This window comes from Lagopus muta, chromosome 13, assembly GCF_023343835.1.
Source record: "Lagopus muta isolate bLagMut1 chromosome 13, bLagMut1 primary, whole genome shotgun sequence".
NCBI classification, from domain to species: domain Eukaryota; kingdom Metazoa; phylum Chordata; class Aves; order Galliformes; family Phasianidae; genus Lagopus; species Lagopus muta.
The window spans coordinates 2,491,059-2,513,620 of NC_064445.1; the positions used below are offsets into that span (position 1 = coordinate 2,491,059).

Below are 22,562 nucleotides of genomic sequence, written 5' to 3' on the forward strand. Positions count from 1 at the left end.
GTAGCTCTGCTACCAGTAAACACGCTTTGGTGCTCAAGCTTAACATGCGTCTTAGGAGAGCATTACCTGCAGGAGCACAAGTTGAAGATGACTGTGTATCAGCCTCATGTGTTTGCCTAACTGTGCCTCCCCCCCCAGAAAAAAACCAACCAAGCAGGTGCTGCTGAGAGCACAGGAGAGAACAGAGGCAGCAGCACCCCATGCCATGGGAAGGGGAGCACAGGTGCAAGCGTAGGCGCAGCACACCCTGCAAACACCCTGACCCAGCCCTGCAGCTCCAAGCAAACTCCCGAGGTACAGCAGCCCACTGGGAGAAGGGTGGGTGAAAAGCAGATGGAATAGGAGCACTTTGCCCTCCACACGTCAGTGTCACTCATCCCTGTGTGCCCATGGGGATGGGGCTGAGGACACCGAGTGGTCCACGTGTGAGCAGTGAGCTGCAGCATCACGCAGGGCTGCACAAGGACAGAGGAATTCACAAACAACGCACTCAAGGGACGGGGGAGGAAGCAATTAATGCAAATTCCTCGTTAGGTAAACACATCAAGTGAAAGCTGGCTCTGTCCCGGGAACTAATATCCTGCTCAACCAGTTGAAAAGGTCACCAGCAACCAAGCAGCACTCCCTGGTGTTGGTGTTGACAGGACAGTGGACCGCTGTGCCACCTCCCTCCATGCGACACCAAGCACAGACCTGACCCTTCCAGCTTTATTCTCCCCACGTCACTTCTGTGCTCCAATGCATAAATCCTCTGCTTTGTGCCTTTATTGCAGCCTTGGTTACACTGGGATCATCTCTGACATAGCTCCAACATTTATGTCCTAAGAGAAACCACGCAGCCAGGAGTGGGTCTGCTCCAGCCAGGAGCACCCATTGACTGCAATGCCCCAGAGAACAGCAGGAAGGGGCTTACCCAGAAGAGCCTGGAATAGTTCGCTTTGGAAGATGTGTGAGATCTTTCCAATGGAGGCTTTCAGCTCCTGTTCCTCTGGGGAGCGCAGGGTGCTTTGGTATCTCGTCAGGATTTCCACTGCCCGTTCGGTGTCTGCAGAGGGGACACAGGAATAACACAGCATTAATGCTGGGAGATGGACAGAAATCCTCTAGGAAAGCTTGAGCGCACCCTTGAGTGCATCAAGCTCATCCATGCAATGCCTTCATTGCTCTGGACTTTTAAGAGCTAGACAGATGCTAAAGCAGCTTTTCTATGCAAGTGTCCATGCAGGCAGCCCAAGAACCACTGCTACCTCCCAGACAGAGGAGCTTTTGGGAGCTGGACACATCCCCATTGCACAGGGCTGTGTGACCCCTAGCAACACGTGCTCTGCCACGCAGGGCCAGACGGTCACAGCAGAGATGAGCAGAGTGGGCTGTGCAAGTGGGGCAGCTGCAAAGACATTGCAAACAGCTCAGCTCCAGGGGCAGAAAAACTTGCAGTTCTACAAGGTGAAGGGTGAGAAGCCTTAAGTCAGTGGGAAATGCAGCTGGGAAGGAGGGATGCTGGCCAGGAGGCTGCTGTGACCGAGATCCCCAGAACTGTAGGACAACCTTAGCTTTAAAACAACGGGGCTACGAGCTCCCTGCACCAGGATAGCTCTGCTTTTTTCTGGCCAACTCAGTTCCATAGCTGGGCAAAATCCAGCACCAACCCCAGATGTGACCCATTACAGATGGGTGGGGAGCTCCCACGGACCTTGAGCCCGTCCCAGCCCTACTGCTGAATATTTCCCTTTGTCACCCCAGCAGTCCACAGACAAAGGGAGTCTGTGTGAGGCGGCGGGGGAGGCGTCCCGCTGCTGTTGGAGGCTCATCTTTTGACCCAGGAACTCATGCAGAAAGGATGGTCCTGCTTGTCTCGGGGCTCTTGGCGGGGAATTCAGGTCACCAAACAAGGGGGTCTGTGTCTGCCAGGGCGCGTGCCACCTGCTGTCCCAACTTATTCTGCTGGGGTCCTGCCTGTGTCACCAGGCCACACTGACTCATCTCTGGAGCAGAAGAGAAAGGAGCCAGGGGAAGCATGAATCCCTCCTGCTCAGCACTAGGCTCCGCAGCAGCTTTGGGAAGAGCAGGGACTTTCCAGGACTCCACCTTCACTGAGCTTTAAAGGCATTCCAGCCCCATATTGGTACCGAGGACTTTTTTCTCTGCAGCATCAGACAACGGCTCCAGCCAATGCCCAGCATCCTGTGAGTCATCTTCATCGCTCATCCCTGACCTCATCAGCAGAGCCTAAAGAAGCAGGTGGAGAACTACAGCCACCACACTGAGACACAGACTGGACAAGGTGTGACCATCCCACCCAGCCTGAGCTGTGCAGGAAGAGCAGCAGGCATCCTGCTGGCCCTCATGGTGGGTGACACAGGAACAGGGAGCTCCGGCCCTGCATACCAAACCCAGAGGACAGCCTGAGCATCACAGCACCTGTAGGAGCACACCCCTCTTACAGAGGGTCCCTCCTCACCTGACCCACACACCTCCCTACCCACACAGCACCCCATAGCCAACTGCTACAAGGACGCACCCCACGTTCCCGGGGAGGGCACACAGCCGGACACCCCACTCCACAGCTCTCCATCCTGCGGGAGCCGCAGCCGCTATCCCAGCACAGCCCGCTCACGGTACGGCGGGGCGGACACTTGTTGAGCTCTGCGGGTCGCGGTTCCCGGAGCTGCGGGCGGGGCGGGGCAGGGCTGGGCTCTCCTTACCTTCCCTGCGGATCATCGCTCCGCCGTGGCCGGCGGCCGCTCCGCTCGGTGCCAACCCACGAGCGGCCGAGCCGCCGCCTGCCCCGCCCAGCAGGAACCGTGCTAAGAGCCGCCCCCACCCGCCCCCACCCCCACCCCCGCTCCTCCCCCCGCAGCGCCCCGCAACCCTTCCAGCACCGGGCCGTTTCGTTGCGAGTTTTCCCCCCCACCCTGGTTATCGGTAGCCTCGGGCCGGCCCGGTTCGGCGCCCCGCAGCCGGTCCGCTCCCCGTGGCGGAGGACCCCGCTCAGAAGATGCCTCCACTCCCCCCGCCCCGACGGCGCTTCCCCACGCCGGCACTAGGTGGCACGGATACACCGCGTATCGCTGCTTTGCCCCGAGCTGGGAAGGAAAAACTGAAAAGGGGAGAGAAAAGAGTTATGCCGAACTCGCCGCTGGTAAAGGACCGTCTATCTCTCAGCTGATTTATTGACATAAATAGGCAGGAGCAAGTGAAACAGACTCCCCTCTCCAAGTTCAAAGTGCCCGATGCTGACTAACAGTGCTCCCGACCCTGGTGCATCCCCCGCCGCTGTGCAGCACCGTAGGGGCACCGTGGCACAGGTTCCCTCCACCCCCAGCCCCCGCTCCCCGTCCCCAGGGCTGGCTGCGGGGGGAGCGGGCACCCCGGCCAGCAAGCACAAAGCCAGCAGCAGGAGGGGGCGAAGCTGCCATCCCCGGCACTGAGAGCAAAGGCTCTGCTCCCCGTCCATCATATGCCAACCCTGCACCTCCCTTCCTATTCACCTCCCACCCCTGGGCAGCAGCACTTTAAACAAGGTTTCCCCATCACCAGTGCTGCTGCTGACAGCAGGCTGCCATACCCCCGCACCAAACAGTGACTCAGATCCCCACCAGCCTCCAACCGAGCACCCCAGGGCTGAGGTCTTGATCCTGGAGAAAAGTTCAGCTCTCAGGACACAAGGCAGCAGCAGCAGTCGCCCCCTGCCCCAACTTTGTTCCCTCGCTGCCTGCAGGAGCAAGAGACCCAGTTCCAGGTCTTCACGGATGAGAGTAGTTCTGCACCACACTGGGAGCCAGGAAGGCTGCAAGCTCAGGAAGCTGCAAAGGAAAGGAGCCTTGGATCCAGCCAGGGTAGCACTCCCTGCCGAGCTGTGAACCTCTCCAGCTGCCCCTCCCCATGGCTGCTGCAGGCTGGAGGGGTCAGTCTTGCATCAGGCTGTTGATCTTTGTGAGCAGCACGTCCGTCTCAGACTCTGGAGAGAAAGAAGAGGAAGCAAACAGTCATTGACTGCAGCCACCACCCCGCAGCGGCAGGCACACCTGCCCAAAAAGCTGGTTGGAGCAGAGTTGGGGAGTATGGGCATCCCCAGCACCATCCCACAGGGCAGTTTGCTGAGGGCAGGGCAGGAACTCCCTGCGTTGGGATTCCCTTCCCTCCCTCAGCCATCTCAAAGTCTGCAGGGCTCAGTCACGCTCCATTGGGGCAGGCTGGCTGCCTGCAGGGAGCCACCAGGGACAGAAGAGCCGGCGTCTGTGCACTCACCAGCCGTCCGCCTTCGCTGGGAGCATTTCCTAGGAGATGGAGCAGGATCGATGTTAGCACGTCAGTCTGGGCACCCCCTCCTCCTTCCCTCCCACGAGCTCCCAGCTACAGACTGCAGGGCCCCACAGCAAATAACTGTTTGCTCCTGGTATGTGGTGCTGGGGCAGAGCAAGGTCCCCTAACCTCAGCCCTGGGGTGCACAGGAAGCTGGTGAGTGCAGCTGCTTCGGGAAGGGCCAGGCCATGCTTTTAGCAGCAGTGTGGTGGTAAGAGCTGCCTTTGTGCAGTGATGTTTCTCCCAGCCAGGGGGCCTCAGGGCATCAGCCCAGGGTGGGTGGCAGCAGATGACACATGCATGGGGGTTCACCAGCCAGGGCACCCTGCAGCATCCCAACAACTACCCCAGGGGTCCAACTTACTTCATCAAGAGGAAGGCCCAGAGGATCATCAGGAAGGAGACACAGTCTACAACAATCCAGATCATGAGGTACGTGCTGCTGGGCTGCAAGGTGACAAGCCAAGCGTTAAGCACCACTGCTGGCACAGTCCTGTACACAGCAAGGTCTGCAGGGTCACACTGCCACACCAGCACAGCACAGAGCAAAGCCCACCCTGCATGCAGCTGCAGGACCAGACCCACAACTCAGGCCAGGAAGCTTTGCACTAGGACAGAGGTTTTGCTTACCAGCAACCAGATGGGGCGTTTCATCTCCTTCAGCACCTGGCAGGCATTGGTGGTGACAGAACTCACCCCTGAGCACCACAGCACAGAGAAGAGCCAAGGCTGGTTCACCACGTACAGGTTGACTGAGATGTTGTCCTGGCGGTACTGCCTGTGCAGGGAGAGCCGTGGTCAGCATGGCAGACAGCGAGGTGCCAGCATGCTCAGCTCGTGGCAAAGAGGCCTGCATGTCTGGGATGCGATCCAGCAATTGCAGCCACGTAGAGCAACTGTCTGGAGAGCCAGACCCAGGGCAGACTTGCTGGCCAGACAGAGAGCTGCAGCCTCCATCCCCCATAGCAGCTCTGGGGCATGCCAGGCTGCAGCCTCTGCCCAGCTCTCAGCCCTGCTGGGGCCTCGCTTCTGTTGGACCCCAGACTCGTAGCCCACTCCCCTTCCCAGGCTCTCACTTGATCTCCTCAGAGCTCATGTCTTGGTAGGGCAGGTTGACATGCAGCAGTGGCTCCTTCTCATCCTGGAGTCTCTTCCGGCCATAAATCTGCTGAACGCCTGGGACTTGTTGTTTGACCTGCTCCCTGAACCCATCTGGCAGCCACAGGACCTGGGCAAGAGCCAGGGAATGTGTGTAAGGAAGAGACACTCCAAGGCTCTGCAGACACTGCCCCACTCCCAGACACACTGGATGTCAGGCTGGACCAGGCCCTGGGCAACCTGTTTGAGCTACAAGTGTCCCCATTCAGTGCAGGGGAGTCAGATTAGATGACCTTTAAGGGTCCCTCCCAACTCAAATGATTCTATGGCTCTATGATTTTCCTGGAGGATTTCAGCCAGGGCAGTCCAAGAACTCATCCCAGCCAAGAAGGAAGCACAAACCCCACTGAAAGGAGAAAGTAACTCCAGCCTAAGAAAGCCACTGCAGGGCACTGACATCATCCCGGGTCCCTGAAGTATTGAACAGAGCACACTTTTGGCCACAACTGCAGCAAAAATGCACCCCAGGCCAACATTACAGTACTGTGCCCTGAGTTCCCACAAGGAAAGCAATTTGGGTGCTCCTCCAGCCCTGCAGGGTAGCATGTGCCTCACGCTGCTGAAGCCCAACGAAGTACAAAGGAAACTGAGGCGGCTGCAGCAAGTCAAGGAACTGCACAGAGAGGTGTGGTGCAGCACAGGGAGCATCGATTTCATGCACTTGTACCCATGCTCCCCTCCCTTGGCTGAGTGAGTCACTGTTTACGTACCAGAGTGACCAGTTCTCGGAAACAAGTATTTGCAGCTTTATGTACTACCTCTAACTCTTGGCAAGTTCTCCCAGCTAGAGAACCATGGGATCTCTTTCAGGACTATGCTACCCTGCCAAGGACTGGTCATCAGCTGCTTATGGGGTTGTCGTACAACAGGATGGCTGAGCAGGAAGCACAAATGGCAATGGGGTGTGTGGGGAGATAGAGATGCTCAATGTGACAGCAGGATCCAGCACCTGGTGGGCAGCTCACCTGCTGCAGTGGGATGCCAGACTGTAGGATGACTTCCAGGGTGGCATTGACAAAGCTCTGGTAATCGCTGTGGTTCTCTGGCCGGAGGTCAAACATGATGGAGATATTGCTCTCCTTGGCTGCATCCAATACCTGTTCCAGGGATGGGATCTTCTGCCGAGTCGCCTGCACGCGATCACCATGTGAAAGACTTTGCAGACTGGAAAATGGTCTCCTCTAGGAGGGAAAGAGAGTCAGCTACCATGGGCAGAGCCTGCGTGCCTCCACCTCCCACCAGTGCTGCTCCAGCCTCCCACCACAGGATGAGCACAGGGCACCTCTCCCCTCCTGCCCACTAATAGCACTGATCCAGCAGCCCCAGCACCTCTGGGCATTCAGCAGTTCATTAGTCACTGAACAGCATTGCCCCAGCTGCATCCATGCCCAGGCAGGCTGTGCAGCTCAGCATGAGCACCAGCAGGGCATGAGACATCTCCCCACAGCCCAACCTCCCTGTGACTCAGAGCAAACCCCAGGTGCAGCAGCCAGCACAGGGTGTAACTGCACCCCAGGGATCCATGCAGGCATGAAAGTGCTCCTTTACACTGCTCAGGTGACTGCAGAGGGAGCACAACACAGGGCAGGGCTCTTGTTTTACTCCCCTCCTCCACCCCCCAGTGCACCCATCCCTGCACCCTGACCTCCAGGAACCAGCTGCCAGCATTGAGCTGCTGGAGGTCTGTCCAGTTGAAGGCAGTGCTGTTCAGGGTGGCTCTCTCAGGGAACACAGTCTGCACGTTGGTGGTCCTAGTGAGCTTCTCATCATGCATGAGGAATGGGACCCCATCAGCACTGGCAAGAGAGCAGAGAAGGAGGTTGTATCACAAGCTATTTGCCTCTTAACACTGCCCTGCCATTTCTATCCTCTCTCAGCCACTTTCTAAAAGTAACCTCCACCCCAAGCCTAATTCTGAGTTTTTGCACAAGAGAGATCAGCCTCCAGGAAGCAAAAAGCACCAAGAAGCCAAGCCAGGAATCACACAGCTTCTTGCTCCCTACAACAGGAGGATTGCATGAGATAAGGGCCCAGGGGCTGCTCTCCAAGTAGTGCCCTCCCCCCTCCAAGTGGTGCCTCCTTCCTAATAGCCTGGAAGGCAGCCTGGGTGAACAGGAGAAACCCAGCACCTTCCCCAGCTTTCTGGGACACCCAGCTACAGCCAGGGCCATGCTGGGGAGGTGATATTGGCAGAGCCCTTGAACAGGGCAGACTCCAAATGAAGACTGTGCCAGTCCTGCAGGTTTGTTCCCCAGGCGCCCACATGGAGGGTGACATCCCAGGACACACAGGCCCCTTCCTCCCTCTGAGTCCTGCTGCCCCTTTACCTCACCATGACGTCTGTCTCAAAGACTTGCACATCGCAGTTCACTGCCTTGCGGAGAGACATGAGGGTGTTTTCAGGGGCCAGCTGGAAAGGGAGCAAGTGTGAGCTCAGAAAGGGGCAGACAGCACCCTCCTCACCCACATCCTCCAGCCGTGTTGCTTCAGGCACCTCTCAGCCATGCACCAGTGACCCACAGCTTCATGTCACCTTGAGTGCTGTGCACGTGCTGTTGCTCACCATAGGGGCTCCTCTGTGGCCAACCAGGGCTGGCTTGGGGGGCAGCTGGTTCTCCTCCATGATGCAGGGTGAAGTGATCCCCAGGGGAGCCAGGTAAAGGGCAATCATCACTGCAGAGTACGCAAGCAGCAGGAACACCTTGAGGCCTGGAGAAAGACACAGGAGGTGCAGGGGTGAGGTGCATAGGAAGCTTTCTGCAGGCTGTTGGGAACAAGCTGATGCTGCTTCTTTCAGCATTCACTTAAAGCTGCCCTGGGTCAGGCACTGCATCTTCAACCTCAAGAACACTGCAGATCTCTTCTTGGCCCACCACATGCCCTTGCACCCCAACAGAGGACTTCTGCAGGGCCCAGACTGCAATCTGCACCTCTCCTCCATTTGCAAAGCAGTCTGGGCTGGAGGTGCACCCAGCTATAAAAAAAACAGCAAATAGAAGCAGAGCTGATACATCAGTACCAGAACTCAGTCATCCCTGCTGCACCACTGCTCCCTGTGCACTACTCTGCTGCCAGTGCCTCTCGGTGGAGTGCAGGAAACAGAGCAGCCAGCTGTAGGGAGAGGTGGAGACCCTGGGGGGGTTACCTGTGCTGTGGGTGCGGTAGATGACGCTGGCCAATGGCCAGGCAAGGAGCGTCATTCCTCCCACAATCCCAATGTGCAGGAAGGGACCTGTTGCCTGGAAAGACAAAGGCAGGGTGTCAGACATCACAAGCCCAGCCCCTGTCCCCGAAATCCAATAGCAGGGATCTACCATTACAGCCAGCATCAGTGGGACAGCCTCAATGCCAGGGAGAAAAGGACAAGGTCTCCCTCCAGTCCCCTCACCCTGACTACAGCTGCTCCAGGCAGGACTGCACAGACCAAGCTGGGACAGGGCTTAGCCCTCATGGCACACAGTCATGCTGGGAAGCCCAGGCACAATTCCGCATCTTGTCCCCACAAGCCTCCATAATAGGACAGCATGGGAGTCTCTGGTGACAAGCCAACTCACCTGCAGGGAGATGCGTGCACTTCTCCACTCCTCTGCCCACTTTATTCCCAGCCCTGTGAAGGCAGCAGCCACCACGAGGGCAGTTATGATCAGCAGGACCTGTGTCAAGCAGCACAGGGCAGTTAGGATTGTACACATCATCATCCTCTAAACCAGCAGGCCCTCCCTTCCAAGCCCCCCACAGTTCTTTAGATGTCCTTCCCCCCCATCTTGATCCACAGCTGAACTCAGTACCCCACATGTGGAGCAAGGAAAATAGTCCCATCCCAGAGACCTGGGGCTGAAGGACAAACAGCTGCTGTCCACACACAGCCCCAGCAGGCTGGTCTCAGTTTCTCAAGGACCAGGATCCCAGGTGACTGCCAAGGATCAGAAAGCAGTGGGAGAGGACCAGGCAGATTGTGTGCCCAGCATGCAGACAGCCATGGCATGTATCATCTTCCTGCACCAACAGCCTCACCTTGTGCAGCCAGTGCAGCTTCAAGGGCTGGCCACAGAGCTGCAAGCACAAAGCAAGGACCTGAAAGAAGGAGGAGTTGTCAGAGCTTGTCTGAACTCTGTATCTCAGCTCTCCAAAGGCATACTGGAGCTCTGCCCCCCTCCCCCAATGCATACAGGGTCTTCAGGCTCCAGCTGGCTCACGCCCAGCACTGATCCATACCCCTGCCAACCCAGAGGGAATCAGCAGGGCTCACCAACAGCACAGCTGAGTAAGTGATGAGCACAGCTGTTGCTATTAACAGGATCAGGGACCAGTCTAGCCACAGCTTCTGCTGCTTGAAGATGAACCTGCAAGTAAAAGGTTGGGTTTTACACACAGAAGGATGGGTGGCATAGAGGGTGGGGGGGGAGAGGTGGAGGAGGTCAGGCTGGATGTGGGATCCTACTCACTCATTAAAGTTGTGGAAATCATTGAGGATGATGATGGCAATGTAGAGCCACACCAACGTGAAGAGGAAGACACAGAAGAGGAAGAAAAACCAGCTGCAGTCACACTGAAAGCCAGAGAGAAGACAAGCATGCACACATCTGCATGACATCCAGACCACAGCCAGATGCTGAGGCCCAAGGCTCAGCCTGGAGCAGGGAGCAAGGGTCCAGGCACTGAGCTGCCCAGGAGAGCTCTTTTGGGAACAAACACCTCCCACTACAAGCTCAGAAGCAGCAGATGCCAGGCTGGAGAGCAGCCCTAAGGCTGATACGGCCTCCTGTCCCCCTGCAGCAGCCTCAAGAGCAGGCTGGGACTGGGAAAGGAGCTAAGTGCCATCCCCAGTTTGCAGGGCTGTGCATGGACTAGTCTGACTAGAAGGGCTGAGCAGCTGCAGGAGCCCCCAGGCTACTTCTGCACACCCAACCAACACCAGGTCCAGCTCCAGGCTCTCCATCCCCAGCCCCACACGTGCAGGGATGTGCCAGGTGCCAAGCGGGACAGCCAGCAGCCTGGACCAATTCTTACATTTCTGGCAAGATGGGACAAGCCATGGCACAGCCACTCCCATGGGAGTTGGAGACCTCGGAGAATCCCAGGGCCTCACCCCTGTGTTGGGTTACAAATCACTGGGGACACCCCCTGCCAGCCCCCCAGGGGGGGCCGCACCCTGCCCAGGCACTGTGCCTCCCACGTGCCTCGTTGGGCACCCTGCATCCCAGGACATGCCCACACCATGCTCAGCTCCAGGCACGTGCAAAGCCTGCCACAAACGCGTGCCCAGTGGGGCAGGGGATAGGCTCAGCCTCATGCTGCTGTGCTGCCCGTATTATCACCTAGCAGGAAGAGGGCTCATCCTCACCCTGACACCTTCATGTCTTCCCTCTCACTGCTGCCAGGGCAGCCCCTGGGCAGAGGGGGGGTCCCAGGGTACACCAAGCTCTCCTGGGGCTCAGGACCAGCACCAGCTCAGCATCACCCACAGTATCACCTTGGTGGTTCTCAGACCCCTCCTCTTCTCCTTCTTGGCAGTGATCCACTGGCAGCTGTAGAGGCACAGCAGGCAGGTGGAACATGGGCGGCAGCAGCCAGGAGGATCTGCCATGGTGCAGGGCTGTCGCAGCGGGTCAGTGTCCTGCACGGAATGCACACAGTGTTGGCACAGACCTCTACACACACCAAGTCCAAGCCCCACAGGGATGGGGCACTGCAGCATCCTGGCTGGAGGTAGAAGCCACTGCCCCACAGCCCTGGGACATAGCGGGGCTGCTGGCCACGTTCTCAGGTGAGGCACTGTGCCAGGGCAGCAGAGCAGAGCAGGCAATGCAGCCCAACTAGTTCAGCAGGCTGCCCCAGCACCTTACACACAACGAGCTACAGCAAGCCCAGAGCTAGCAGGGAGCAGGGCCAGCTCCAGCCCAGGGTTTGGGGCTCTGCCTGAGTGCAAGGACATAATGCAGGATCCAGGCTCTGGCAGTGCTGGCACCCCACAGCTGCAGGACCATAGCTGGGTGCAGGGCTGCTAGTGGCCCAGGAATGGGAGAAGGGCTGGGAAGCTCTGCTGTGGTCCCCATGCTCCTGGTTCTTAGCTGGATGAAGCAGAGCGCCCCATACAGGGTCTGCCTCTAGGCACACCCTGAAACCCCATCTTCACTACTGCTTGCCCTGCTGCAGAGATTCCCCACTCCCCCCATCATCCCAACCTCTTTAATCAGCTGGGAAGCCTGCAACCCACCCCAAGCAGCACCATTACTCTTGCAGAGCCAGACTCCCATTTCACTGCAATCCCATAGGACTCCAGAACCAGGTGTGGGAGCCAGGAGATGCCACGTTCCCAGCCTTCACCACAAGGCCACATCCTCTCCTAACCTGGGGGTAGGAAGTCCAACAGGGCCACGTCCCATTCTAACCTGGCAAAGCACATGCCTATCTCCCTGCACAAGTCCCAGGCACGACTCCCACACATGCAAGATCTCCGCTTGTTTAGGAGAACATTCCTGGGACAGTTCCCACACCATGAGGACTGACAGGTGCTATGCAAACTGGGAGATGACACAGCCATCACCATGATGAGGAGAGCTGGACTCCAGCAAGTTTCTCTCCCTGATGCCAAAGCTCAGGGGCTCACAGACAGAAGTCATTTCCACCATGGAGCAGTGGGCGCAGACAGCATCCCCTATGACTTGCTCCTGACCCCTCTTGCTGCTGATAGCATCCAAGCACTGGTGTCAGCCCTGCTCAGGGAAACCTTGAGACACACACACACACACACACACACACACACACACACAGGATCCCACCACGCAGGGTATGAAGTACAGTGGGAGTGACTGCAGCTGAACTTCAGCCCTACACAGCCTACTGTGCACAGACAGCACAGAGCTGGCCAGGGACCCAAGCCTGGCAGCAGTAGCACAGGGCTGGCCACATGCCCACACTGCTGGCGTGGTCTGCAGGGTGCTGAAAGCATTTTAAGAGGTAAAATGCCACCCTGTTCCCCTCAGTTGGAAGCTGGATTGCAAGCTGCAGCACCAGAAGTAACCACACAACACCTGTGCACAGGGCATAGGTCCCAAATAGAGGAGGGCTGGACAGGCAGCAGGTACTGCACAGGCAACAAATGTTGCACAGCTTTGGCTACAGCTTCATAGGAGGGTATCTGGGGTACCGCTGGGACTTCAAGAAGCCCTCCTTCAGCTCTCAGCAGGCAAACCCACAGAGTACTGCCAGCCCTGCTACAGTTGCTGGAACAGCTATGTACATGCCCACAGCCCCTTGTGGATGGGGGGGAATGGGGGGCTGCATCTCTGGGGTGCTGGCACAGGACAACCTGATGCCCACAAGCAGAGTGCCATCCACACACCCACCGTGTTACCCAGCCTGAGCCTAGGGCTCAACCCCTGCTGCCTCCATGGGAAGGCGAACAGAGCTCCTGGGGCAATTCCACAGCTTCTCAGACCCCACTCCCAGCCTCGCGCTCCGCAACCCCCTGCGCTCTCCATCCCCGCAGCCAGGAGGAGCGGCACAGCCACTCCCTTCCCCTCCCCACCCTCCATCAGGGCAATACCCCCCCATTTTTGCCTCCCTGCCAACCACGCGGCCGCCCCCTCGGTGATTCCCGCGGGGAAATACCTGCTCCCCGTCGGGCTCCGACAGCGGGTACCGAGCAACCAGGTGAGCGCTGGGCTGAGCTCCCAGGCGGGTGCCGGTGCGCAGCTCAGCTCCGTGCCGCCCGCTCACACCCTGCTGGGTGTGTTCGTGGCCCGACGGGGCTGTCGGTGCCGCCTGCAGGCCCGCACAAGCCGATGAGGGCGGGCAGCAGTCGGGGGGGTCAGGGAGGGCGACGGGAGAGCCTTTTGTGCCCGAGGCTTTGTGGCTGCTCGAGAAGCGAGGAAGGGGCCCTGGGGGGGAAGGAGGGGGAGAAGCACGGGGGAGTTTGCAGGCAGCCCACGCACAGGGAGGATTAAGGCTGCAGGAGGGAGGATGGAGGCACTGCTGGGTCTCCCACTAAGGGGCTGCTCTGAGCCCACAGCCCGGGCTGAGGCTCCCTTCCCTGCAGAGGCGGCCTTGAGCAGACACGACCCAGGGCTGACCCTCACACAACAGGCATTAGGGAATGCCGTGAAGGTTAAAGCACAGAGTAAAAGCAGTTTCTTGTCTCAGGCTGAGGGTAATGCATCCACATTTTGCTAAAGGAGGTTCCCAGACATCAACCTGATGCCACCTGCAGATGGACACGGCTAGCTCTCCATCTCGCACAGCTGCATCCTCATCCGTGGGTCTCAATACAGCTGAAGGATGAGCAATGACACCTTTCCCCATCATCTTCTGCAAATTGCACTGAGCTGAGGGCATCAAAGCATGGGGAGATGACAGCTTCCAGCAGCAGTGTGCTATCCGCCAGACCTGACTGACATTCCACTGCTCACAGCTGTTCTACACCATCATTTATAGCTTTGGCAACTAACCAGCAAACGGCTCTGCAAAATGTGCTGATTGAGTACATCTGCAAGGTCTTATCAGCAGATGGATCAGAGCACAGCAGCAGTGCAATATTCTTTAATTACTCCATTCCTCGAGGAACAGGCAGATAGTACTGCTTTGACCACAAGTGGAGCAAAGGAGCAGATATCTGACATTGGAGTCAGGGTCGCAGGTTACAAATGGATGACTGCGGGCAGCAGGGAGGGACAGAAACCGAGAAACAATACAGGTAGGCAGGAAAATCCCGAGCACGAGCGGGGACGAAGGTCACTGCGGAAATGGGGAACCCAGACACACAGCAGTGGGCGCCTCGAGCCGCGCAGACGTCCGCCACTAGGGGGCGCTGTCTCGCAGCTGCCAGTCTGTGGCTAGGCCGCCCCGCACTCTATGGTCTCTCTATGACTCCATTTGCTGGCTCTTGGCCGGGCCTTGCAGCCCTGCCCGATCCTGTGGGCTCTAAGGGAGGCCCGCTCTTTCCACGCACATCCCCCATTTCGATCCTTTGTGAGGCAGCGGCCATTTTTAACCCTGCCGCTGCCCCACGGAGGCAGCCATATTGCGTGAGGGCAGCGGCGTCTCATAGCGTTAAGGGGGCGGAAGCCATGTTGGGTACTGGCACGTGCGCCGGGTCTGCCCGCTGCATGCCGCCAGGGGGCGCGCTCGGCCCACGCTGCCCGGCCGCTGGCTGAGCCTCGCCGGTCACCTCCCGCGCTGGTTGTTTCACTCTCCCCTCGCCCGTGACACTTCAGTATGGATCATAGCACTACTTTCAATGGCTAGGGCTGTTTGTTTGGCTTTTTTCCCTCCATAGAATCAATCAGGTTAGAAAAGACCAAGAAGCTCCCCAAGCCCAGCCCGTCCCACTGTGCCCCTCACCACGGATCTGGAGCATCTCCATGGATGGTGACCCCACTGCTCCTTCTAGGAGGAAGCTTCCTTCCCCTGACATCCAACCCGAACCTCCTGTAGCACAACGTTAGGCCGTCACCTCTCATCCTATCACCTATCGCAGGAGCAGAGGCCGACCCCCAACTCGCCACAACCTCCTTGCACAGAGATGGAGAGCCACCATAAGGTCCCCCCGAGCCTCCTCTTCTCCAATCCAAACCATCCCAGCCTCACCTGCACCCCATAAGACTGATGCTCCCGACCTTTCCCAGCTTCACTGCCCCACTCTAACACCTCAAAGTCTTCCTTGCAGTGAGGAGCCCACTGAAAAACTGACCACAACACGTGATGTGTGGCCCCACCAGAGGGTATTAGCAAGCATGAGGAAAAACCTGCAGAACTGCATTTATTTCAGCCCCCACCACTAAGTTCACGTCATACGAGGCAAATCACTTGAGCAAAACTTGCATGGGTGGTCCTTATGGTTTGCATTCCCAAAGCACATGAAAGCAGCACAGAGCTGATCTTTGGAAGTGCTAATCATTTGGGGGCAGCAATTGAGGTTAACGATAAGAGTTCTGAGGATGAAGTGCAAGCAAATATTGAGTTCATGCTGCTCACAATGGCAAACCTCAAGCTGGATGCTGATAAACAGGAAATGACTTTTAGGGAATAGTATCACGGCATATCTGAAGTCACAATAATGCAAGACTTGTCTTTGCTGCGTGGTGGAAGCAGATAAAAGCAGGAAGAACTCAAACAAGGAAATCTTGCTGCCACTAGAAAAAGTTCAGCTTCCAGATTCTGATCTGTCAGAAACATGCTCTGAGATCTATACACAGAGCTGAAATAACCTTGTTTAGGCGCAGCTTCTTCCAAGTTGTAACTTGGACTAGTTTAGGATTTGAAGATGTTTATCATTTCCCATTTCCTATTTGCCTTGTTGCATAATTAACTGAAGCCACACAATTATAAACAGAAGCCAAATCTTAAGTGTTACATTGAAGACACGATATAAAACGATACTCAGAATACACCCATGTGTGACTTGGAATCTTTTTGACTCTTCAGCTTTTTTTATTTACAGTTATCTACAGAGAAAATCAACTCGTTTCATTGTAGCAGAGCTATTTTGTAGTTAATTCCCTTCCTCTGCACGGATAGTTGCTTTACTAGAAGCTCTGCTATGGGCATTACTCAGTGAAGGAGGCAGCACAGGCACCCTGCAGAGCCGTCCCTGTTGCTCCGCACTGAAGCACATCCTACAGCAGTAGCAGTGATTCATGTTATTTCCCAATTAAACTTATGATTTCTCCTCAGAAGAAATACTGTATTTCCCTTGTCAGTAAGAACAAACCCCTTATAACTGTCATTTCAATACTCCCCTATAGTACTAAGTGTATATAGCCCTTTTCCCCATTGTTTACTAACTTATGATGTACCATTACTGTTGCACTGGAGAGAATCTCTCACAATAGTGTGCTTGCTGCTGGCACACCTCTGTCTTCTATTTAGAGTCATAGTTACAGCAGAATGGCAGGTTTCTGTTTCTCCCCCCCATTCAGGATATACAGCTTGATGCAACATCACAACATTAAGGCACACCACAGAACAAAAAGTCCATCTGTTACTTAAGCTACCTGCTTTCCCCCTTTGTTTCAGAAGCTTCCCATGAAATCATGACTCTAATTTTACTGTTAAGCCATGTATTTTCTTACAGCATCACCAAGGACTTCACAGCACTCTAGATAACTGACTCTTAATCTAGATAATAGACTGTGAATCAGTGTTTTAGTCAGAAACTAGCTTAAGAAGTTCACAAAAAAGCCTTCAATAACAAATACCTGTTAAGACTCCCAAGCACTTAGAAGGTTTAGCTTTGTATTTAAGCACTAACACAGATAACAGCTCAAATTGCCCTTACTCAAAGAACACCACCACATACAGGATACTGTCTCTTTTCATCTATAGAGAAAGAAGACATAAGAGCTTATTTCACTACCATTTTCTTATTTTCAGATAGATAGTTAAAGAGCAGACAGCACTTCTAAGAATCAGGATATGCTACAAGCTATTTACACTCCCATAGCACTTATGAGTCTATAGCATTTTCCAATATAACTACAAGCTTTTGTTATTAGAGAGTTTCTCAAAGATATTAGAACACTACCCACTACTTTAAGGAAAGCAGCTCATTTATAAGACATATTTCCCTAAAAGTAACTTTTACCATGCATGTAGCTCAATTACAACTTATGCATTACAAGCATTATAAGTAACTAGCTTAACTATGGGAAAGAAAAGCCCTTAAAACCAGCACACTCACCAGACAGAAGCAGCTTCTTGTCCCAACCTTCCCCCAGCATACACAAGCAGCAGCTGTTTGCCATTGCCAAATTTATATGACCAGCCTCCAGAGCGCTGTGTTGGAGTAGGTCTGTATAAAAGGTCCCTGGTAAAGGGTGGTGAGTGATGTGGTGGGGTGCTGCTTTGGGCTTCTTAGGTGGTGCTTGGGGTGTGGATGTGTCATGGAAAAGCTGCTATGTGGGTTAATTAGCTTTTCCCCTGAATAGTTGCCTCCGTTCTTTTGCTTATTGCAGCAATTACTTATGGCTTATTGAAGGTCCTTTTCAGTAACAAGTACCTTTACTGAGGTCAATGTTTTATTAAATTGCTCAATGTACATAAATTGTTATAACTTTAAGAAAACAAACCCAAAACTGCAGTTCTCCCTAATCTTTTTATTCATCTGTTAGAGATGGTTACTTTAAGTCTGTAATTGCCTTATTTTGGTAGCTACTATGTCATATCTTCTTCTAAGCCTTCAATTGGTACGAGATGCTGCTGAGGGCTTCAAGTTAGTGGTCTTTACTTAGTTTTTTTTTCCTCCAGGGTTGCAAAGCAATCAACATCTCTGGGGTCTGTGGTTTCTTGTGTTCAGTGATGTTATCAAAATGCTTATGGCTCATTGGGAAAAACAACCAGCTTGGGCTGCAGGGAGTGTTCGTGCAGCAGCAAGAAAACTTTCTTGAGTTTACACCTTGGTTTGTGGAAGGAGTTTTTCTTTTCTCCATTAAAAGTGAGAGAAATTAAATACAATTTCTCTTCCTCTCTTTTCTCCTGTGAAGCTTTCATCAAGCTGTAAGATGCTGGTTTTAAATATGGAGTGATTGGCAACGTGGAGAGACTCAATGATGTGGCTGAGGAGTTGCTACTGGAAAGTGTAGAGGAAAGCAAAGCAGAAAACAACTCAGTTCCTATCGTTAACCTTCTAGCAATGAGCTGGAGGAGCCCTTCTGAAAGGCAGAGCTTAAACATGTAAAAATCTTCAGCAGCCTGAGGGCCCTGCTACAGATGATCTGTTCTGGCCAATTAGGACTAGATCTTATAGATTACACAGATACCTGCTTCCCAAAACTGGAGTGCTGGGAGGGGATGAGGGGATGTGAAGATGTAGAGTATCCAAATGCTCCTTCTTATGAGTGAAGAATGCATTGTGGGTGTATATGAACACCTTGTATGGCTGGTAATGCATCTTGAACTTATGTATGTATAGGCTGCCTGGTGGAGGAGACTTACTCTTAGCTGCTGTTTGCAGATGAATTGTAACCCATGATTGGAAATAATGCCAAAATAAAAAGAATGCATGCTCTTTTGTTCTGCCTGTGAATCAATATGAACACTACAGTTTTAGATGTTAATAAGATTAGATAAATAGTCACCTTGGGTGCAACCTTGCTTTAAGACTGTCCAGTGGGTTCAGACTGGTAAAATGCATGGGAGTATGACCTAAACATCTACCTGTAATGAACTTCATTATCCACAGACTTTACTTTTGCTTAACTGCTCCAAAAGGCTGGAGGATTAAAAGCAATTTATGTACTACTTGCAATACCTTCAAGATGTTCTTTCAGCTCCTTGAAATATCACAAGCTCTTGGCTGTGTACTGGCTAGCTGTCAATTAGGTGGTCATTTACCTCACTAGTTGTAGTTTCTTTTGCTAGTGCTAATTGATGTCTTACCATGGACCAGCTTGCAGCCAGGTGTGGATCTGAAGAACTTCTGTCATTTCCAAACAGCTGGAGTCGTTGTTCTGATCACAGATGATGATTGTTGCTTTGTCTGGTCCTTTTTCTTCTGGCTTGCTTGTATCTCAGCCAAATGCAAAGCTCATGCAAGCTAACTGGCTTGTGAAGTTTAAGACATGCCAATTGCTTTCCTTCATAATGTAGACTGATAAAATCTTAATTCATTCTTATGCCTTTTGTCAATTTACAATTGCTGTTAAATAAAGTGTTTAATCCTGTGTCAAGAAGAGAATGTAATTTGTATTAAGAAATAAAAATAGACTTGTAGTTCTTGTCTCCTATGTTTAAGAGACATGCGCTCTTACTCTGCGTGCCAGCAAAGTCCCCACTACCTAAAATGCTTCCACGGAGACCTAACGTCCATTCACAGAACTTACCTTCTTTCTGAGAAAGTGCCTGGTTGCTCAGATGAGATGGTGCTGTCTGTCAGAACCGAGCTGCTCTGTGAGCTGGAGGTGCACAGGGCTTTTAGGGTTTGTGAAGTTCATGGGCTGTGTTCTTCTCTTTCCCAGTCACTGCAGGGTGATGCTGAGCTGTGGGGTTCTGTTGCCTAAAGTCCTGATCTCCAGCACTAGGATTAAGGAAGCGTGCTTGGAAAAAGCCTTGGGGGAAGTCTTGAGAGGAGCTTCAGTGGTTGAAATGAATGTTGAGATGCAAAGTATCACTTTCTAGTATCATAGCTGCTGCTATACTTGAAGCTAACATCTCAGGTTGTACCTCATTGCAGTGCATGCTATAGGACAGAAATCCTACCCTCAGATACTTGCACTTATCTGTCTCATGGCTACAGATGGTTATGAGGAGCTGAGAATATGCATAGCTCAGCATGAAGGGCATTTGTCTTGGCACTCTAGCTGTTTACTCGCTGTCAGGCTTTGTTTCTGGGTTCTGCAGAACTGTGCAAAAGCCAAGCAAATACTGCGTGTGTTGGAGGCAGCCCTCGAGTACACAGGCTAGGATGGAAGGAAACAAAACAGGATTGTTTGAGAAACAAGAGAAGTGGTGAGGAAAGAGGAGCGTGGAGGAGAATGATCAGAGTGACCGTGAATAGAACAAGCTCAATGTAGGGATGCAACAGGAACTGTAAATTAAGCAGAAGAGTTCAGTGCGTGGTAAACTCTTACAAATCAATTGTGAACTGCAGGTGGAGGTTGTTGGAGCCAGGCTGTTGTTTGTGGCACTGATATTCTGCTCCTGAATGCTGTTGGTAATCAGTACTTTGGGGGAGGGGGAAAGTGGAAAGCTGACAAAGCTGTTGTGATGTTACAGTCCTCCTGGAGACTTCTGCAAACTGAGGGTTAGATGTAGCCTTGATCAGCTTTGTGGATAGCAGAGATTGCTGTATGCTTCCCACTATAGCAAAGTTACAGGGGTATTTGCTGTGCTCTCCCTGTGTGTTTACTTGTGTGATCATCAGTTCTTGTTCAAAGATAGAAATCTGACATCAGAATGAACTTCTGGAATCATTTCATACAGATCAGGCAAAGAATCACTTAAGTAGTGTTAATTATGAGCTCTGATTTATGCTTATTGATATCCAGTTCTGTTGCAATGCAAACACTTGTGCTAATTTGCAAAGTGACCATTAGAACAGTGCAATGTATAAACTACTTCAGGTGTCTAACTTTATACTCCCTGCAATGCTGACTGTAATGATTCAATGAGGGCACTGCTTGAGCAGTTCACTGCTGCCAGAAATGCATTTCTACAGGTTATTGAACAACTGTATTCTGGTGACATTAACAGTGTTCAGCAGTTGCAGGAATCTTTTTCTATCTACAAGCATGTCATTACATCAGTCCTACTCCAATTATCAAGCTGTGTTGCTGCAGTGGAAATACAAGTCACAGCTTGAAGCAGTGATGGAGCACCTGGTGGAAGGCGGGACCAGCCCAGGGGAGCTCAGGTGCAAGCAATGTGCCTGAGTGAGTGGAAGGGCTGGAGCCAGGACTCACCCCTTCCCATCCCTCATTTAAGGGTTGGCAGTGGAGGTAAGTGGACCTTGTTGGAGATTCCTGTGTAGTGAGGCCTTCTGAAGGTAGGTGTTTTCTTTCTTTTATTTCTGTGCCTGTTGCATTTGAGCAAATTCTCACTTGTTGAAGTCTGAGACCTTCCTGCTCTGCTGCTGTTGTTGTGTTTTCTGTTGCATCACAATATGCCTTTTCAGAAACAGTAGCAGGTGAAAAAGGGAGACTAACCCATGCTAATTTTAAGTCAGTGTTACCAAGATTCACAAGTATTGCTGAGAGAATTTTTTTTTGCTGTGAAGGTGGAAGTCCAAGTATATAATGGCAGAGAATGAGGGACAGGAGATGAGAGTGGTACGTGGCTCAGGAGCAGTCAATTCAATAGAATTAAAAGGTCAGAGGAGTAAGTGGAAGTGATCAGTATCTCGTTGCTCAGACTGCGAGAAGCATTCCCTTGGGAAGCAGTGCTGTTGTGTTCTGGCTGGTAGTGGGGAAAAGCTGCTCTGATTATGGAGCCTCGGAGTGTTGTTATGGAGGATGTGAGTGTTAACCTTGATTTAATTGGTATAAATGGCTGTTGTCTGAAAGCTGGAGGAGGAAACATGCTTAGGAGGGATAAATGACATAGATACTAGCTGAGCACGGCTGTGTGAAATAAGAACAACAGGATTCTTGGAGAAAAGCACTGGGGTTCTTTGGTTGGATTATGGCTTGCCGTGCAGAGCTGTGGTTTCAGTGGGTTCAATGAGTAAGGTCAGCAGGGCAGCAAGTGGCTGGAGACCTGCCTGGTAACTCATGCAAACAGTAAGGGCACAAGTAGCTTTAGAAGAGCTCAATTTATAATGTTATCCTTCTAGTAGAAAAAGCAGTAAGAAAACTAGTAAAGGCTGTACTAAAGAAGCAGAGAGAGGAGTGTTGGACTTGTCTGAGTTGCTGTAAGAAGTGTTTGCAATCCAGTGGCAAATCCATTTTTGGGTGACTGCAGGTGGCTTGCCAATAAGCTGATGATTGGAGACGCTGATCTTAGTTGTCTTAATTTCACTTTTGTTGCACTCAGTTCTTTGCTTTGATGAATAGAAGATAGGTAGGTACCTGTTTCAGCTGCAAGCGTGCCTGAACTACCAAAGTGGAGTCCCCAAGAGCTGCAAACTTCAAGAGATTGCTTTGTAGTTGTCAAAGCATTTAGAGCTACACTAAGTTTCAGTGCGCAGAAATAGTTGTCCCACTTGCATCTTGTATCAAATTTGAATGATACTTAAAAACAAAACCTGTCTGTTTTTCCTGTGTGGATACAATTTTGAAAAGGAGCGTAAATGGATTTGTGTCTTTCTGGAACTCTAAGAAAACCTTATGCATCTTCCTGTAGTGTTAGCAATCCCATTATATATATTTGATAGGTTCCTGCAACGTAAGGACCAAGCCCTTGTGAAATCCAAGATGCAAAATGGTTTCTATTGAAATATTCTGCTGTTCAAATGGTGTTCTGCTGCACGTGTGGAGTGGAAAGGCTGAGTCACAGCTTGAAGCAGTGATTGAGCACCTGTGGGAAGGCAGGAGAGCTCAGGTGCATGCAATGAAAAATCCACCCCCTCATTTAAGACCTCGTTTAAGGGTTGATAGTGGAGGCAAGGGTTTCTTGCTGGAGATCCTGCATGCCTGAGGCCTTCCAAAGGTGAACAGCTTTTTCCC

The 22,562-nt window shown here is 52.8% G+C and overlaps 2 protein-coding genes across 12 annotated transcripts in view; both read right to left on the reverse strand.

Annotated features, from left to right (window-relative positions):
• Positions 1-3,109, reverse strand: part of DLG3 (discs large MAGUK scaffold protein 3) — a 57,316-nt gene extending 54,207 nt beyond the window's left edge. For 2 of the 8 annotated variants that reach the window (XM_048959147.1, XM_048959146.1), the window contains exons 1-2: positions 2,706-2,801; positions 914-1,045 (exon numbers count right to left, since the gene is read on the reverse strand). In XM_048959147.1, the coding sequence (XP_048815104.1) occupies positions 914-1,045; positions 2,706-2,721 (148 nt within the window). In that variant the 5' untranslated portion in view covers positions 2,722-2,801. The other 6 variants (XM_048959143.1, XM_048959142.1, XM_048959153.1 and 3 more) reach the window with 5 other exon arrangements.
• GDPD2 (glycerophosphodiester phosphodiesterase domain containing 2) lies at positions 3,109-19,713 on the reverse strand. 4 transcript variants are annotated; one of them, XM_048959162.1, is made up of 16 exons: positions 17,144-17,297; positions 10,937-11,080; positions 9,909-10,012; positions 9,713-9,806; positions 9,478-9,537; positions 9,018-9,116; positions 8,609-8,702; positions 8,027-8,172; positions 7,791-7,873; positions 7,109-7,259; positions 6,429-6,644; positions 5,382-5,533; positions 4,936-5,083; positions 4,670-4,752; positions 4,252-4,280; positions 3,109-3,961 (listed from the first exon to the last, which is right to left on the reverse strand). In XM_048959162.1, the coding sequence occupies exons 2-16, from the start codon at positions 11,048-11,050 to the stop codon at positions 3,909-3,911; spliced, it is 1,626 nt and encodes a 541-aa protein (XP_048815119.1). In that variant the 5' UTR covers positions 11,051-11,080; positions 17,144-17,297; the 3' UTR covers positions 3,109-3,908. The 4 variants fall into 4 exon arrangements, with proteins under 4 accessions (XP_048815119.1, XP_048815118.1, XP_048815117.1 ...); XM_048959161.1 differs by lacking the exons at positions 3,109-3,961; positions 17,144-17,297 and adding an exon at positions 19,284-19,713 and having other exon boundaries at positions 4,016-4,280; XM_048959160.1 differs by lacking the exons at positions 3,109-3,961; positions 17,144-17,297 and adding an exon at positions 13,078-13,273 and having other exon boundaries at positions 4,016-4,280.
• Between the last annotated feature and the right edge of the window lie 2,849 nt (positions 19,714-22,562).